General features: G+C 39.3%; 1 protein-coding gene across 1 annotated transcript in view; it reads right to left on the bottom strand.

Annotated features, from left to right (window-relative positions):
* Positions 1 to 18,336, bottom strand: part of KPNA3 (karyopherin subunit alpha 3) — a 98,074-nt gene that overhangs the window by 48,408 nt on the left and 31,330 nt on the right. Inside the window, exon 2 of the mRNA XM_025364249.1 lies at positions 1,877 to 1,921. Within this exon, the coding sequence (XP_025220034.1) occupies positions 1,877 to 1,921 (45 nt within the window). The remainder of the gene's footprint in view (positions 1 to 1,876; positions 1,922 to 18,336) is intronic.

The following is an 18,336-nucleotide window of genomic DNA, read 5'->3' on the forward strand; positions in this document are numbered from 1 at the left end:
AGACCTCCTTCCTTCTCCCTACAACTGAAAAGTTTCAAGATGGTAATTTTTTTTATTTGATTTTTTTTTTTTTTTTTTTGAGACAGAGTCTTGCTCTGTCACCTAGGCTGGAGTGCAGTAGCACGATCTTGGCTCACTGCAGCCTCTGCCTCCAAGGTTCAAGCAATTCTTCAGCCTCAGCCTCCCGAGTAGCTGTAACTATAGGTGCATGCTACCACACCCAACTAATTTTTGTATTTTTAGTAGAGATAGGGATTCACCACGTTGGCCAGGCTGGTCTTGAACTCTTGACCTCAGGTGATCTGTCTGCCTCAGCCTCCCAAAGTGTTGGAATGATGGCGTGAACCACTGCACCCAGCCCAAGATGGTAATTTAATATAGGGAGGAGTTTTAGGAGTGAATTAGATGAGGAAAAGTCTAATCTAAGACAAAAATCAAAGATGTGAAATAAGTTTTTAATTTATTTTTTAAAAGATATGTGTATAGGCCAGGTGCAGTGGCTCACGCCTGTAATCCCAGCACTTTGGGAGGCTGAGGCGGGCAGATCACGAGGTCAGGAGATCGAGACCATTCTGGCTAATATGGTGAAACCCAGTCTTTACTAAAAATACAACAAATTAGCTGGGCAAGGTGGCAGGTGCCTGTAGTCCCAGCTACTCGGGAGGCTGAGGCAGGAGAACGGCATGAATTGGGAGGCAGAGGTTGCAGTGAGCCAAGATTGCACCACTGCACTTCAGCCTGGCCAACAAAGCAAGACCCTGCCTCAAAAAAAAAAAAAGATACGTGTATAGAAAGAGAATTCACTATTATTTTCTTGATTAGCAATTTAAATATGTTTCAAATAAAATGTGTTCACATGAATACAAAATTTGGGCCAGGCATGATAGTTCATGCCTGTAATCCCAGGAGAAGGAGAATTGTTTGAGTCCAGGAATTCAAGGTCAGCCTAGGCAACACAGTGAGACCTAGTCGCTACAAAAAATAAACAAAATTAGCTGGGTGTGGTGGTGTGCCTTTATTCATAGATACTCAGCCGGCTGAGGTGGGAGGACCACTTGAACCTGGGAGGTCAAGCTCGCAGTGAGCCAAGATCACACCACTTCACTCCAACCTGCACAGAGTGAAACGTTGTCTCAAAAAAAGAAAAAGATCTCCTGACCTCGTGATCCGCCCGTCTCGGCCTCCCAAAGTGCTGGGATTACAGGCTTGAGCCACCGCGCCCGGCCACAGTGAAACCCCGTCTCTACTTAAAAAAAAATACAAAAATCTAGCCAGGCGAGGTGGCGGGCGCCTGTAGTCCCAGCTACTCGGGAGGCTGAGGCAGGAGAATGGCGTGAACCCGGGAGGCGGAGCTTGCAGTGCACTCCAGCCTGGGCGACAGAGCGAGACTCCGTCGCAAAAAAAAAAAAAAGAAAAAGAAAAAAGAAAAAAGAAAACACAATCTGATGAAGGTAACTCTAAGATCCTCCAAAAGTAATGGAAGAAAATATAATAAATTTTAATAACAGTTGCTTTCAGTTACGAAAATACAAGGTTTTTCTACTTTTATTTATTTATCTAAAGCATCTTAAACAAGTATGTATAACTTTTACACAGGGAAAGGGAGAGGAAGCCTACAGAAAGAGGATGTCAAAGAAAAAGTATCTAACTTCATCAGATGTTATGAAATTTCAGTGATGGTAAAGTGCTTCACACAGGGCTTACTACCCTCAGTAAATGAAAGTTATTACAAATAAGTACCATGATAAAGTATCCAGTGATGTGTGATTTTAGGGATGACCACGAATTTGCCACAGTATTTTCATTATTCAAGATACACAGAATTTTAACATCAGAAAAATCTAATTACTTTTATTTAAATGTAAATCAACCTTACCTTCCGCAGTTCCACTGTCACTTCATTTCTATGTCTTCGCATTGTCTAGAAAAGAAAAAGATTACAGATGTATCAAAATATGGATACTGCTAGTATATAAAGATCTCAACTGGGCGCAGTGGCTCACACCTATAATCCTAGCACTCTGGGAGGCCAAGGCGGGCAAATCACTTGAGGTCAGGAGTTCAAAACCAGCCTGGCCAACAAGGTAAAACCCAGTCTCTACTAAAAACACACAAAAATGAGACACCTGTAATCCCAGCTACTTGGGAGGCTGAGGCAGGAGAATTGCTTGAACCCAGGAGGCAGAGGTTGCAGCAAGCCAAGGTGGCGCCAGTGCACTCCAGGCCTGGGAGACAGAGCAAGACTGCATCTCCCAAAAAAAAAAAAAAAAAAAAAAAACTCAAGATATTTGAGTTAGAAGTAATTTAATCTTGGCTGGGTGCAGTGGCTCACACCTGTAATCCCAGCACCTTAGGAGGCTGGAGGATCACTTGGGGCCAGGAGTTCGAGACCAGGGCCAACATGGCAAAATCCCATCTCTACTAAAAATATCAAAATTAGCTGGGTGCAGTAGCATGCCCCTGTAGTCCCAGCTACTGCTGAAGGCTGAAGCTCAAGAATCGCTTGAACTTGGGAGACAGAGGTTGAAGTAAGCTGAGATCATGCCACTGCACTTTAGCTTGGGTGACAGAGCAAGACTCTGTCTCAAAAAATAAATAAATAAGAAAGAAAGAAGAAATGTATAATATCTCAATGACTAACACATCTTATACTTTAAATGATGAGCTACAATTTGTTAAAAAGCCAAATTCTGTATTTTACTGGATATCTGTTGGTTAATTTTGTAGAAGGTGGGACTTGGCTGCCTAGGACCCATTTTCCTGCCCTAATTGTACCCAGTCATCTTTGGGGAATTATATCCTTCCCATCCTGAAGTCTTAATGAGACCTAAGTGGCTCACTCTTTCCTAGCTTAAATAGGTCACGAGACTCAACTACACTAACAGAATTATCTCTTCTATAATTCTGAATCTTAAGGAGAAAGGGAAAAAAAGGCACATTAAATTCCAAAGGAAGAATTTTGGACAAGGTAGTAAATAATGCCTGTATCCCTGACTTGCTCAATTCCCAGTTCTTCCATTTCTCTACTCACCTTATGAACTACCTTACATTCTTCCAATAAACTATGGTTTTGCTTAAGTCAGCCATAGATGGTTTCTGATGCTTTCAATCAATGAATTATATCTCTAATGATTCATATTTTTAAAAAGTAAATTCATTGGCATGGCCTTAAAAACATGAAAATAAAAATAAGTTTGAGATAGATGTTTTGTATCAAAAGGTAAGATATCCTTCTGAGTTTATTAAGAGGCATGCCTTATGGGGAAACACTGAAATAATATATATCTCCCCTCTAACATACTTATTGGGGAAAATCCCACCCCTGATACTCAACGTGGGTTCTTTTCTATTTCCCTAAGTGTCAGCTGGTCTGAGAAAGGGAAAGAGTACGAGAGAGAAATTTTAAAGCTGGGTGTCCGGGGGAGACATCACATGTCGGCAGGTTCCGTGATGCCCCCTGAGCCGTAAAACCAGCAAGTTTTTATTAGCGATTTTCAAAAGGGGAGGGAGTGCACGAATAGGGTGTGGATCACAGAGATCACATGCTTCACAAGGTAATAACAAAATATCACAAAGCAAATGGAGGCAGGGTGAGATCACAGGATCACAGGACCACAGGATGGGGCAAAATTAAAATTGCTAATGAAGATTCAGGCATACATTGTCATTGATAACATCTTATCAGGAGACAGGGTTTGACAGCAGACAACCAGTCTGACCAAAATTTATTAGGCGGGAATTTCCTCATCCTAATAAGCCTGGGAACACTTCAGGAGACTGGGGCTTATTTCATCCCTTTGTCTTTGACCGTACAAGACAGCCAGCCCCAAAGCGGCCATTTTAGAGGCCTACTCTCAGGGGCGAATTCCCTTTCTCAGGGATGTTCCTTGCTGAGAAAAAGAATTCAGCGATATTTCTCCTATTTGTTTTTGAAAGAAGAGAAATACGGCTGTGTTCTGCCCAGCTCACCAGCAGTCAGAATTTAAGGTTATCTCCCTTGTTCCCTGAACATTGCTGTTATCCTGTTCTTTTTTCAAGGTGCCCAGATTTCATATTGTTCAAAGACACATGCTCTACAAACAATTTGTGCAGTTAACACAATCATCACAGAGTCCTGAGGCAACATTCACCCTCCTCAGCTTACTAAAATGATGGGATTAAGAGATTAAAGTAAAGACAGGCATAGGAAATCATAAGGGTATTGATTGGGGAAGTGATAAGTGTCCATGAAATCTTCACAATTTATGTTCAGAGATTGCAGTAAAGACAGGTGTAAGATACTATAAAAGTATTAATTTGGGGAACTAATAAATGTCCATGAAATCGTCACAATTTATGTTCTTCGGCCACGGCTTCAGCCAGTCCCTCTGTTCAGGGTCCCTGACTTCCCACAACACACACTGATATAATGGATTCTTTTATTATACATATAAGCATGGTTACATCCTTACATTCTTGGAATAAAGGCTATATGGTTACGGTATATTATTCTTTTAATATACTGCCAGATTCAGCACGCTATATTTTATTTAATAATTCTTGTGATATCTCTTTCTAAAACCACAGTGATCTTCTTAAGGAAAAAAATCTCATAAAATTCAAATTATAAAGTTTGCTAAGTATACTGAAATAATCTAGATATAAACTTACAGTTAAATAGAGACATATATTAAATATAAACAAAACTGCCAAACAAAATTCAAATTAGTCATATTCATTTCATGTGATGGAATGATACACTGATAAAAACTATTATGCCTGATAAGGTTCAACACTAGAAAGAGCATTGAATTTAATTCTATACTTAGTATGTTTCTATATTGTGACTTTAGTACTATTAATAGAGAGAATGTCTTATGCATAAATTCATAAAAATGACAATGAATGTCGAACAATCTTCAAATACCAACATTAATGAAGTGTTATTTGATAACTCTGTAAGCTATCTTTATTCACTGGAAGATTAGAACTCTACCACTGTTAAAAATTTTACCTAAATGAATATTTACTCCAATTGTTCCTATAACTGCAAAGAAAAATATTTTCATTGCAATATTTGCAACACTTATTTATGAATTATTGTAAGATGATGCATAACAAAAAGACCCAGGTAGCATATCTGCTCCAAAATATGATTTTCTGCTCTACCATCTTAATTCACACTCAGGTATTTCTGTATAGAAAGAATTGGTGAGTTAAATTCTGAAGAACCACACTAAATTAGGAAACCACACTTAAGTGGTGATTAATTTAACATTTTAAATACACCTAAACAGGAGTTAGCTCCCAGGTAATAAGTGCTTCGAAAATGAACATCTCAATTTATAGACACTGGTTTGATAATCTACATAAGGAAAGTTGGAAATCGATTTTTACGGCTAAAGTAGAACTGTTATTCAAGATACAGGAATTGACTAGAAATGCAGGCACTTGATTCTTACTTGTTTGGGGTCTAAGCATCTGGCAGGCCCTACAGCTCAACTTCAGAGAAGTTTCTGTGTCTAGAAACCCCCTTGATCCTGTGTTCCATCTCTTCTTAGAGAACTGTATCACCTAATCCTAGTCAGAACATTATGGTATCTGCTTAGGGCTGAAGTTTTCTTACAAGGTGGTCATCTCCAGTCTAAAAGTACTATACGCATGAAACAAACTGTGTGACTTTTGTGACTGTTTACTAATACGTGTTTATATATGTAGCAGAATTCTAAGACTTGCGTATATAACTCATTAATAGCAAAACTTCAAAGGCGAAAGTATCTATTACGCCCACCTATCTCTAATAATTAAAGACCACTTATTCACCCAAAAGAATCATGAGTGTAAATGGCCAAACTCACTTAGGTCAGTTAAGAAGAGGTACTGACTACTATATACATGATATAAGTGCCTCTGAGTTAGTCGTGACTTATTATGCTCTTTGTTTAAATTAAAGAAAAAGATGGATTCCCTTATATTCTCCCTTATATTCTTCCCAAGTGATCTCATCTACCCTCATGTCTGCAATTACTGTTTCATGACCACTCTCAAGTATCTATTTTTAGTCCACTGTCTCTTAAGCTCCTAATCTATAAGTCATTCACCCATTCAACAAAAATTTACTCAATACATTTAAAATACATCGGGCAATACATTTGCCAACTAGGAAGCAAGTACAGAATTCACATTCTAGCACAGGGATCGGCAAACTATAGCCTGTGTATCAAATCTGGCAGGCTGTTTTTGTACGTCACAACAGGAACGGTTTTTACATTTTTTAAGTGGTTACATTATAAATGATATTAAGTACCTACATCATGCTCTTATTTTTGCCTTTTTGCCTTCAAATGCTAAAATATTTACTATTTGTCCTTTTAAGGAAAAGTTAGCAGGCTAGGTGCAGTGGTTCACGCCTGTAATCCCAACACTTTTGGAGGCCAAGGCAGGAGGATCACTTAAGCACAGCCACACTCAGTTGATTTTTCATTTTTTGTAGAGGTAGCATCTCATTGTGCTCATGTGTGCAACTACAGTTTCAGTTACTCAGGGGAGCTGAGATGGAGGACTGCTTAAGCACAGGAAGTCAAGGGTGCAGGGAGCCATGATGGTGCCATTGCATTTCAGCCTAGGCAACAGAGTGAGACCCTGCCTTGGCAAAAAAAAAAAAAAAAAGGTTTGCCAACACCTGGTCTAGTGGAAATGAGAGTAATAATGAGTGATAAAAATGTGTTAAGCTGGCCGGGCGCAGTGGCTCACACCTGTAATCCCAGCACTTTGGAGGCAGAGGCAGGCAGATCACCTGAAGTCAGGAGTTCGAGACCAGCCTGGCCAACATGGTGAAACCCCCATCTCTACTAAAAATATCAAAATTAGCTGGGCATGGTGGCGCATGCCTGTAATCCCAGTTACTCAACAGGCTGAGGCATAAGAATTGCTTGAACCTGGGAGGCAGAGGTTGCAGTGAGCCAAGAGTGCGCCACTGTACTCCAGCCTGGGCAACAGAGTGAGATTCTGTCTCAAAAAAAAAAGGGTGAAGCTTGAGATAGGAAAGTAAATGTTAAGTTTTGTATCAAAAGGAGATATAATCAGAGGGACAGAAAAAGGCTCCCAAAACAATTAAAATATGTGCATATGTATGTTAGGGGCTGGAAGAGAGATTATTTTAAGGCTTCAAACTCAGTATGCTTAAAACTAATATACTTGTTCCCTTCCTAACACCCTCACCAAAAAGATCCCCACATCTCCTCTCCTGTCAATACTCCTAATGCCAGGAAACTATACAACCATCCAAATAGTTGCAAGAGACCAATCCTGGAAGACTATCCCTGTCTACTCACTCTTTCAGTCCTTTGAAATCAAACAATTCACCAAAACAGGATTCAAACCTTCCAGCTCCACCGCCACTATCTAAGAGTAAGGCACCATCATCTAATCTGGACTACTAAAATGGCCTAAGCAGTCTTCTTCCATGCCCTGAATCAATTTTACACAATGCAGCCGGGGGATTCTTTTTAAAATGCAAAACCTGCATTATCTTTCTCTCGAATAAGATGTGTCAAGGATTTTTTTCATCTCTTGGCATCCCCTGCCCCACCCAAAAAAATGTCATCAGAATAGCCAAACTCAAACTCCACAGACAAAACCTACAAGAGGGCCAGGCACAATGGCTCACGCCTGTAATCCCAGAACTTTGGGAGGCTGAGGCGGGAGTACTGCTTGAGCCCAGAAATTTGAGACCAGCCTGTGCAACACAGTGAGACTCTGTCTCTACAAAAAAATCAAAAATTAGCCAGATGTGGTGGTGTGCACCTGTGGTCCCAGTTCTTCAGGAAGCTGAGGCAAGAAAATGGCTTGAGCCCAGAAGGTCAAGGCTGCAGTGAGCCATGATCATACCACTACACTCCAGCCTGAGTGATAGAGACCCTGTCCCCAAAACAAGCAAACAAACAACACCTACAAGGTTGGGAGACAAAGTATTCCAACAAATTCTCAAATACAAGCAGGGTCTGGTTAAATCACCAGCTACAGGACTCATATGGTACCAGCATATATGCAGAAGACAATGGAAGGGCAGAAGTTATGGGGTAATTGAAGACCCTGAGAACAAGAAAACTCCCAAATCATGAATGACTAGAGACTTTGGAAAGGCAACTTGAGAACAGTTGCAAATGGAAGGGATCTTTTGCACACACCAACACTGTAAAGTATGATGGAGCTAGACTCAAAATCAAAGAACTAAAGTCCTCTTCCTGGACAATGTCCTACAATGAACAGAGCCAGACCTCAGAAAACAGGATGCCAATGCCACCTCCGTTAAAAAAAAAAAAAAAAAAAAAAAAAAATCTTGTAACATACAACAGAAGAAAAAGATCTTGAATGGTGAAACTAGAAAGACTATCCTGACCCACTTCTTGCTCTTAAAAGTTCAGGAAAATCTATCAAAAAATGGACAGGAAAGGACTGGCGTTGAAGCCCATGCTATAAGAAATGAGAGAACAGGAAACAGAGTGATGCTATTGAAAGCCTACTGAAAAGACATACACACAAAACTGATCAAAACTGTCCTAGAAAATGATAGAAAATCTGAAAGAACATTATCAGTCAGAATTAGAAAAACTCAGAAATGAGGTCCTAGCAATCAAAAAAGGATCAGAAATAAAGGAAAAAAGTATTTCAGAAAGGAACCTAGCCAAGAGCAATCTTAAGAGCCAGTATGCAACAGATAATGCTTAAGAGAAACAGACTATATAAAGAAAAAAAACTGTAATCAGAAATGAAGGTGAAAATTATCAGAAAGAAGTGACAATAAAGGCACTTAGATTTTAAGTTCATATAATAAAGAGTCCTCAAATAAGAAAACCGAAGGAATGAAACAGAGCAAATACTTAAAACTATAAATCAAGAAAAACTTCCTGAAATTAGAAGACTTGAACTGAAATACTGAAAGTACACCCAAGTACTGGGGGAATCCATCCAGAAAAACCAACACTGAGACATATACAAGTAAAACTAACGGACTTCCAAAAAGCAAATAAAAGAAAAATGCATCTGGACATCAGGCAAAAAATACTGAAAATGTGAATCAAGGACTTTATATCCAGTCAAAGCCACTAAATTTAAAGCATACAAGTGGCAAAACAACTGTTATGAACACAACTCAAGGACTACTGTTTATATGACCACTTCCTGAAGAATTTAATAGAGAATGGTCACCACACAACCAAAGTAACTGGAGAGACACTGATACAAGGTGACTGTGAGCACTGAATTTATTTACCTGTAGAACTAAGGTAGGGATCCCCAATCCCTGGGCCGCGAACTGGTGCCAGTCCATGGGCTACTAGGAGGTGGGCTGCACAGCAGCAGGAAGTGAGCATTAGGGCCTCAGCTCCACCTCCTGTCAGATCAGGGTTGGCATTAGATTCTCACAGGAACACAAACCTTGTTGTGAACTGAGCATGTGAGGGATCTAGGTTGTGTGCTCCTTATGAGAATCTAACGAATGCCTGATGATCTGTGGTGTAACAGTTTCATCCCAAAACCATCCTCCCCCACCAGCCATTCACGGAAAAACTGTCTTCCATGAAAATGGTCCCTGGTGCCACAAAGGTTGGGAACCACTGTTATAAGGGATAAAATATAGTATTTAACTGCTACATGCCCTGACAATGTAGACACAAAGTTCAAGAGGAAGACAAAACATGTATGTGAAATACAGAGTAAGTGGGCTGGGTACAGTGGCTCACACCTATAATCCCAGCACTTTGGGAGGCTGAGGCGGGTGGATCACTTGAGGCCAGGAGTTCGAGACCAGTCTGGCCAACATGGTGGTGTACCATGGTGTACTAAAAATACAAAAAAATAGCCGGGTGTGGTGGTGTGCACCTGTAATCCCAGCTATTCAGGAGGGTGAGGCTGAGAATCGCTTGAACCTGGGAGGGGGAGGCTGCAGTGAACCGAGATCACATCACTGCACTCCAGACTGGGTGACAGAACAAGACTCCATCTCAAGAAAAATAAAAACAAAAAAACAACAAAGTGTACTGATTGCCTTATTAACTATTAACTGGTGAGAAAAGGAAATTGCATCACATCAGATGCTGAAGGAGAGTAGAGCAGAAAAGAGGTTAAAGCAGTGCTGAGAGAGAAATTTAAAGCACCTAATGCAAACATTAGGAAAGAGAGAAAGTCAAACCAATAAACAAAACTCCCAGCTTCGACAGCCTACAACATAAAAAGCAAAACAAACCGAAAACAAGTAGGAGGAATTAATAAACAGAAATCAATGAAACTGAAAACAAAAAAGTAGAGAAAATTAATGAAACAAAAACCTAGTTCTTAAAAGAAAAAAAAAAATCAGTAAAATTAACAAAAGACTGGCCAAAAAAAGAGAGAAAGTGCAGAAATTATATTAGAAATGAAAAAGGTACTATCACTACAGACTTTGCAGACATCAAAAGAACAAGGGAAAACTACAAACAATTCTACACACATAAATTTGACAATTTAGATGAAATGGACCAATGCCTCAAAAAGCAAGAACTATCACACCTCACTCAATATGAAATACCTAATTTGAGTAAGTCTGTAACTATTAAGATGATTATATTTATAATTTTAAAACTTCCCTTCAGGGTTTGGATGGTTTAACTAGAGAATTCTTCCAAATGCCTAAAGAAGAACTAACACCAATTTTATATAATCTCTCCAAAAAAGAGATGGGATACACTTCTCAATTCACTTTATGAAGCTAATTACAAAATTACCTGATAACAAAACCAGACAAGACAGCATTAAAAAAAAAAAAAAAGAAGAAGAAGAAGAAGAAAAGAAACTGCAGGCCCATATCTCAATGACTGCAGATGCAAAAATTCTTATCAAAATGTTACCAACTAGAATTCACTATACTACCAGACTTCACTCTAGGGATACAAGGCTGGTTCTGTATTTGAAAATCAATCAATATAAACCATACTAATAGGCTAATGAAGACAAATCAAGGATTATATTATTCAATGCAGATAAAAATTTGACAAAATTCAACATCCATTTACAGTAAAAACACTCAGAAAAATAAAAGCCTAGAGTTAACATTCTAGTGGTGAAAGTCTGAACACTGTTTCCCTAGATTGAGAACAAGAAAATGGTGTCCATTCTCACCAGTATTATTCAACATAGGAAGTTCTAGCCAGTAAAATAAGGCAAGAAAATAAAGTAAAAGGCATATAGACGCAAAAGAAAGAAAACAATCCTGGCTGGGTGCGGTGGCTTACTCCTGTAATCCCAGCACTATGGTAGGCCGAGGTGGGCGGATCACGAGGTCAAGAGATTGAGACCATCCTGGCTTACATGGTGAAACCCCGTCTCTACTAAAAACACAAAAATTAGCTGGGTGTGGCGCACGCCTGTAGTCCCAGCTACTCGGGAGGCTGAGACAGGGGAATCGCTTGAACCTGGGAGGCGGAGGTTGCAGTGAGCCAAGATCGCGCCACCGCACTCTAGCCTGGCGACAGAGGGAGACTCCATCTCAAAAATAAAAAATAAAATAAAAAAAAAGAAATAAAACAATCCCTTATTTGCAGAAAACATGATTTAAAAATTCCAAGGAATATACCAAACTTTCCAGATCTATTAAGTGAGTTCAACAAGGTCACAGAATATAACATAAAAATCAACTGTATTTCTATATACTAGCAATGAATACGTAGACACTGAAATTAAAAATACAACAACAGCTGGGTGTGGTGGCTCATGCCTGTAATCCCAGCACTTTGGGAGGCTGGGGCAGGTGGACTGCTTGAGCCCAGAAGTTTGAAATTACCCTGGGCAAAATGGCGAAACCTCATCTCTACAAAAAAAAAGAAAAAAAATTTAGCTGGGCATGGAGGTATATGCCTGTAGTTCCAGCTATTGGGGAGGGTGAAGTAGGAGGATCTCTTGAGCTCAGGCAGTAAATGGAGACTGTGCCACTGCACTCCAGCCAGGGAGACAGAGATAGACCCTGCCTCAAAACAAACAAACAATGGTGGACAATGGCTCAAGTAATCCCAACGCTTTGGGAGGCCAAGGAGGGAGGATTGCTTGAGCCCAGGAGGTCAAGACCATACATAGTGAGACTCAGCTTCTACAGAAAATTTATAAATTAGCCAGGTATGGTGGCAAGTGTTTACTGTCCTAGTTACCTGGGAGGCAGAGGCAAGAGGACCACTTGTGTCCAGGAGTTCAAGGCTGCAGTGAACTATGATTGCACCACTGCACTCCAGTCTCAGTGACAGAGCAAGACCCTGTTTCTAGTTTAAAAAAGAGAAAAAATGGAGGGGCATATTGTGTTCACAGATTGGTAGACTCAGCTTGGTAAAGATGTTGATTCTCCTCATACTGATATGCAGGTTTAATGCAATTCCTATCAAAATCCCAGCAATATATTTTGCAGACAGAAAGTATTATTCTAAAATTTATATGGAAAGGCAAAGTAAGTAGAATAGTTAAAACAATTCTGAAAATGAAGAACAAAGTGGAAAGAATAAATCTAGCCAATTTTAAGATATATTACATAGCTACAGTAATAAACATTGTGTGATATCGGTGGAAGAATATACACACTGAAAAGAACAGAGAACCCAAAATAAACCTACACAAATACATCCAACTGATTTTCTACAAAGGTGCAAAAGCAGTTAAATGGAGGACATCAATGAACTTTTCAGCATACAGTGCTGGACCAGATAGATACTGAGAGACAAAAATATTAACCCTGACTCAAGCCTCACACCTTAAAAGAAAATTTAATTCAAAATAAGTGTGAAGCTATAAACTTTTGGGAAAAACCATAAGAGATAATTCCTTGGGATCTGGGGCTAGGCAAAGAGTTCTTAAACTGGACCCTAAAAGCATGATCCGTAACAGAAATAGTTGGTAAACTAGACCTCATCAAAATAAAAAACTATTTTGCTCTGTGAACACCCATGTAAAGAAGATAAAAAGAGAAGCTAGAGACTAAAAAAAAAAAAAAAAAAAAGCAAACCACGTATCCAAGAAAGTACTAATATCTAGAATTAAAAAACAAAAACAAAAAAAAACTCTCAAAGCTCAACAGTTAACCAACCAACCAATGGAATTAGAAAATGGACAAATGAAATGAAAAAATATTTCATGGAAGAGGATATACACATGGCAAATAAGCACATGAAAAGATGTTCAATACTATTAGCCATCAGGGAAATAGAAATGCAAATTAAAACCACCATGAGATCTTACTACACATCTAAAATTTAAAATTGTGATAATATCAAATGCTGGTGAGTATGGAGAGTTTTCATACATTGCTTGTGGGAATGTAAAATGATAGCACCTTTGGCCATTTCTTAAAGTACACATGTGGCCAGCACGGTGGCTCACGCCTGTAATCCCAGCACTTTGGGAGGCCAAGGCAGGCGAATCACGAGGTCAGGAGATCGAGACTATCCTGGCTAACACGGTGAAATCCCATCTCTACTAAAAATACAAAAAATTAGCTGGGCGTGGTGGCGGGCGCCTGTAGTCCCAGCTACTCAGGAGGCTGAGGCAGGAGAATGGCGTGAACCCGGGAGGCGGAGTTTGCAGTGAGCTGAGATCGCACCACTGCACTCCAGCCTGAGTGACAGAGCGTGACTCCGTCTCAAAAAAAAAAAAAAATAAAGTACACATGTAACAACCATAGGACCCAGCAACTACATGCTGGACATTTATACAAGATAAATGAAAACTTATCTACATACACACACACACACACACCTGTACACAAATGTTTACAACAGCTTTATTCTTAATAGCTACAACCTGGAAACAACCCAGGTATCCTTCACAGCTTAAACTGGTACATTCATACCATGGAACACTATATAGCAATTAAAAGGAACAAACTGCTGATACAAGTAATGACTTCAATGAACATAAATATTGTACAAGCATCTTGCAAGATGTTACCACTGGGGAAACTGGAGAAAGGATAAACAGGATCTCTCTGTGTTATATTTTACAACTGCATGTGAATCAACAATCACCTCAAAATAAAGGTCAGTTTTTAATAAAAATGTTAAAGGATATACATCAGATGCTGAGGGGGAAGGAGAAGAGAAAGTCACAACTAATTTCAATAATGTACATAATGGGGAATCAATAGAAAATAACTAAGAAAGAGAGCGCTAAAGAAAACAAAAACAAAACCACAAACATTCCTAAAGGCCAAAAGTATAATAAAACAGAAAAAATAAAACAGATCACATACAATGACTCTTTTATACATAAATATATAGGTGATGACAAGGAAACTAGGACTTGACTTTAAAACCATGAAAATAAACTGCATATGTATATGACAAAATCAAATTTAACAAGAAAAGCAATCCCTAAAAATAAAAGAAGAAATGAACATAAATGTGTATCCATTTGGTAGCATAATCACACTATCCCATGTAACTTTTCAACACAGCAATTTAACCCTGCATCCCCAGTCAATCCTAAAGAGAACTACCAGGAGAGCTCCAAACTGTTCTGAGTAACCCTATTACTGGGTGCAGCACTGCTAGTATTGTTATTCTGAGATTGTTATGTGTCTATGTGGAATAAAGCAAATGAGTAAAAATGTCATATTCTATTATTCCTGGTGTTAGAAAAAAACAGGAAGTTTGGCCTAGGAGAAAGACAGATATATGATAGAGGTAGTTTAGTAAAACCCATAGTCCTGAATTTGAACTGGAATATCAATATATGCATTATATGTGTGTGTTTATGCGTGCACGTATGTATATAAATACACATATACATATGCATACATATAAATATACACACATACACATATATTTATATACATACATACACACACAAAATTTTGTTTTAATCCTACATCTATCCACTCCAAGATGTCTACTTGGAGATGTGTATCTCCAATGCCTAGAAACAATGACCAAATCAGTGAGTGCATAGACAACACTCTAAAAAACACCACCAATAGCAAACAGAGAGAATTGGTTCATTCTGACCAATGGGCAGAAACGGTATAAGATAAGCCTGCAATATCTTAACATACCAAATATCAAAGATATTTACAAGACTAGAGTCTTGTAAAAATGACTCAGGAGCTAACATGAAGAGGCTACAAATGTTCAAAGACAGTATAATTATAATCAATTATCAATAAGACAATGAATTCAAATACACATAGATTTCAATCTGTAAATCCAGGAAATGGAAATAAAAACCCAAACAACTAAATGGTCATCATTGAAGGATGATAATGAACTACCTCATTATTTTGAAAACTGATAAGGGGAGAGAATCAAGCATTCATTTCACTGTTTCTACACAACTTTTATCATGGGGTAATCCAACCAATTAATAGATGAGGGGAAGGTTTCTCTTAATAGATGTAGTCTAGCTCAGCTGTTACCAAACTTTTTGGCACCAGGTACCGGTTTCACAGAAGACAATTTTTCCATGGACTAGGAAGTAGAACAGGTGGTTTCAGGATGATTCAAGTACATGACATTTATTGTACACTTTATTTCCATTATTATTATATTGTAATATGAAATAATTATACAACTCACCATAATGTAGAATCAGTGGGAGGCCTGAGCTTGTTTTCCTGCAACTAGAGGTCCCATCTGGGGATGATGGGAGATGGTTAACAGATCATCAGGCATTAGATTCTCATAAGACGCATGCAACCTAGATCACTCACATGCACAGTTCACAGCAGGGTTTGTGCTCCTTTGAGAATCGAATGCAGCTGCTGATCTGACAGGAAGTGGACCTCGGGTGGTAATATAAGCAATGAGGAGCAGCTGTAAACACAGATGAAGCTTCACTTGCTTGCCTGCTGCCTACCTCCTACTGTGCAGCCCGGTTCCTAACAGGCCACCGACTGGTAGTGGTCCAGGGTTGGGGACCCCTGGTCTAACTTAAAGAAGGAATGACAGATTATCATCATTTTACAAATCCTAGTAAATAACAGACTTAGACAATGTTCCTCAGTGGTTGTCAACATAACAGAAAGAGACAGTCAGACACTATGTGCCTTTCTGATGGAAGAGAAAACCATCACATTTGATGCAGTCTTGTTCCCCAATTCCCCCAAATAATCTGAATCTGATAAAGCTTCTAGATTCCACTTTGAATTTACAGGAAATACAGAGGGCCAATATACATGTCAAGAGACACGATAAAATGTAAAATCCAGCTGGGCGCAGTGGCTCATGCCTGTAATCCCAGCAATTCAAGCAGAGTGCTTGAGCTCAAGAGTTCAAGATCAGCCTGGGCAACATGATGAAATGCCATCTCTACCAAAAATACAAAAAACAACTCAGCCAGGAACGGTGGTACATGCCTGTGATTCCAGCTACCCAGGAGGCTGAGGTGGGAGGATTGCTTGAGCTCAGGAGGCAGAGGTTGCAGTGAGCCAAGATCACACCACTACACTCCAGTCTGGGTGACAGAATGAGACTCCATCTCAAAAAAAAAAAAAAAAGTAAAATTCAGATTATGAGAACCTCTATGCCTAGTTTCTCCAACAATCAAGTACATAGAAAAAGACAAAGACGGTGAGGTTAAGAGACCATAAATTAAAAAGGAGACTTTGAACTCGTATCAATCAATCAATCACAATGTGTGGACCTTGTGATGGTTGATTCCAGGTGTCAACCTAACTGGATTAAGGGATACCCAGAAAGCTGGTAAAAGCATTGATTACCCTCAGTGGTTCAGAAGGCACTGAGCTCGTCCCTCTTCTGCTGAAAGGAAAACCCAGGTGGTCAGGCATTTGACGAGAATGACTGGGCTGTCCCGGTGCCTGTGAGGGTATTTCCTGAAGAGACTGGCATTTGACTTAGTAGACTGATAGGGGAAGTTTCACTCTCAATGTGGGTGGGCAGCATTCAATAAGCTGGGGGCCCAGATGGAACAAAAAGAGAAGCAAAGAGTAATTTTTGCTTTCAGAACTCCAGGTTCTATGGTCTTCGGATTCCGGGACTCGAACCAGCACTGCCGCCCTTTCTCCCCATGATCACATGAGCAAGTGTCATAATGGTATCGTGTCTTTAAAAAGAATTCCTATATTTTAAATAACACACATATTCTTAATAACAAAAAAAGTAGGACAGAAACAGTATATTTACTTCTGAAAGACCTCATATTTGGGAGGTTACCTGCTCTACTACAACTGGATCCTGGCTATTAACAGAAAAAAATATTTTTTAATGCATTGCTGATGTCATATAAGTAGTAAAGAGGAGGAGAGATCAGTCAAGTTGAACTTACAGGAGAAGTCATAAAAGGTAATTAAGTGAAATGAAAACTATGAGGGTAGCTGCCTAATTCATACTGGGAACAGAAATTAAGTCCTGACCCCTGATGCCAGGCTGGAGAGTTAAACCTAAATTAACACTTAGGTTATACAATATAAAATAACTACAGCAAGTATTTCAGGAATGGAAAAATGGAACTAAAATATATCAGCAAGCCAGAAGAAATGATCAGAAATGACCAGATCTGAAAAATAAAAAAAGAATCAAACAGAACTTTGAGATATGAAAAAATAATTATTAAGTGAGACATATAACCAACATTAAGAACTCAACAGATGGTTCTTACAGCAAATTTAAAGTAGTTTAAGAGATTCTATGAACTTTAAGACAGGTCAGAAGAAACTGTCAATTATGAAATAAAAGAGGGCCAAAGACGATAAATACAGAAGAGACGGTAAGAAACAGAGGATACAAAAAATACAAAACAGTATTTGTTTGGGTTCCTCCAGACAGAGGCAACTGTTGAAAAGATAATAGCTAAGAATTTTCCAGAACTGATAAAAAACAATAAACCACAGATTCAAGACACCCAGCAAACTGCAAATGGGAAAATAAAAAGATTTCTTTTCCCAGGGGAAAAATATCCTAGAAGGAGCCAGCGAAAAACAGATTATCTTCAAAAAGCAACAGACTAAAAACTGGCCAGGCATGGTGCCTCACACCCATAATCCCAGGACTTTGGGAGGTCTAGGTAGGCAGATCACCTGAGGTCAGCAGTTCAAGACCAGCCTGACCAACTTGGCGAAATCCCGTCTCTACTAAAAATACAAAAATTAGCCAGGCAAGGTGGTGGGCACCAGCAATCCCAGCACTTTGGGAGGCTGAGGTGGGAGGAGTGCTTAAGTCCAGAAGTTCAAGAACAGGCTGGACAACATAATGAGACATCTCTACAAAAAGAAAAAAAATTAGCTGGGTGTGTGCTGAGCACCTGGAGTCTCAGCTACTCCAGAGGCTGAGATGGAAGGATCACTTGAGCCCAAGAGGTTGAGGCTGTGGTGAGCCATGATGGTCCCACTGC

The sequence above is a fragment of the Theropithecus gelada genome, chromosome 17, assembly GCF_003255815.1.
Source record: "Theropithecus gelada isolate Dixy chromosome 17, Tgel_1.0, whole genome shotgun sequence".
NCBI lineage: Eukaryota > Metazoa > Chordata > Mammalia > Primates > Cercopithecidae > Theropithecus > Theropithecus gelada.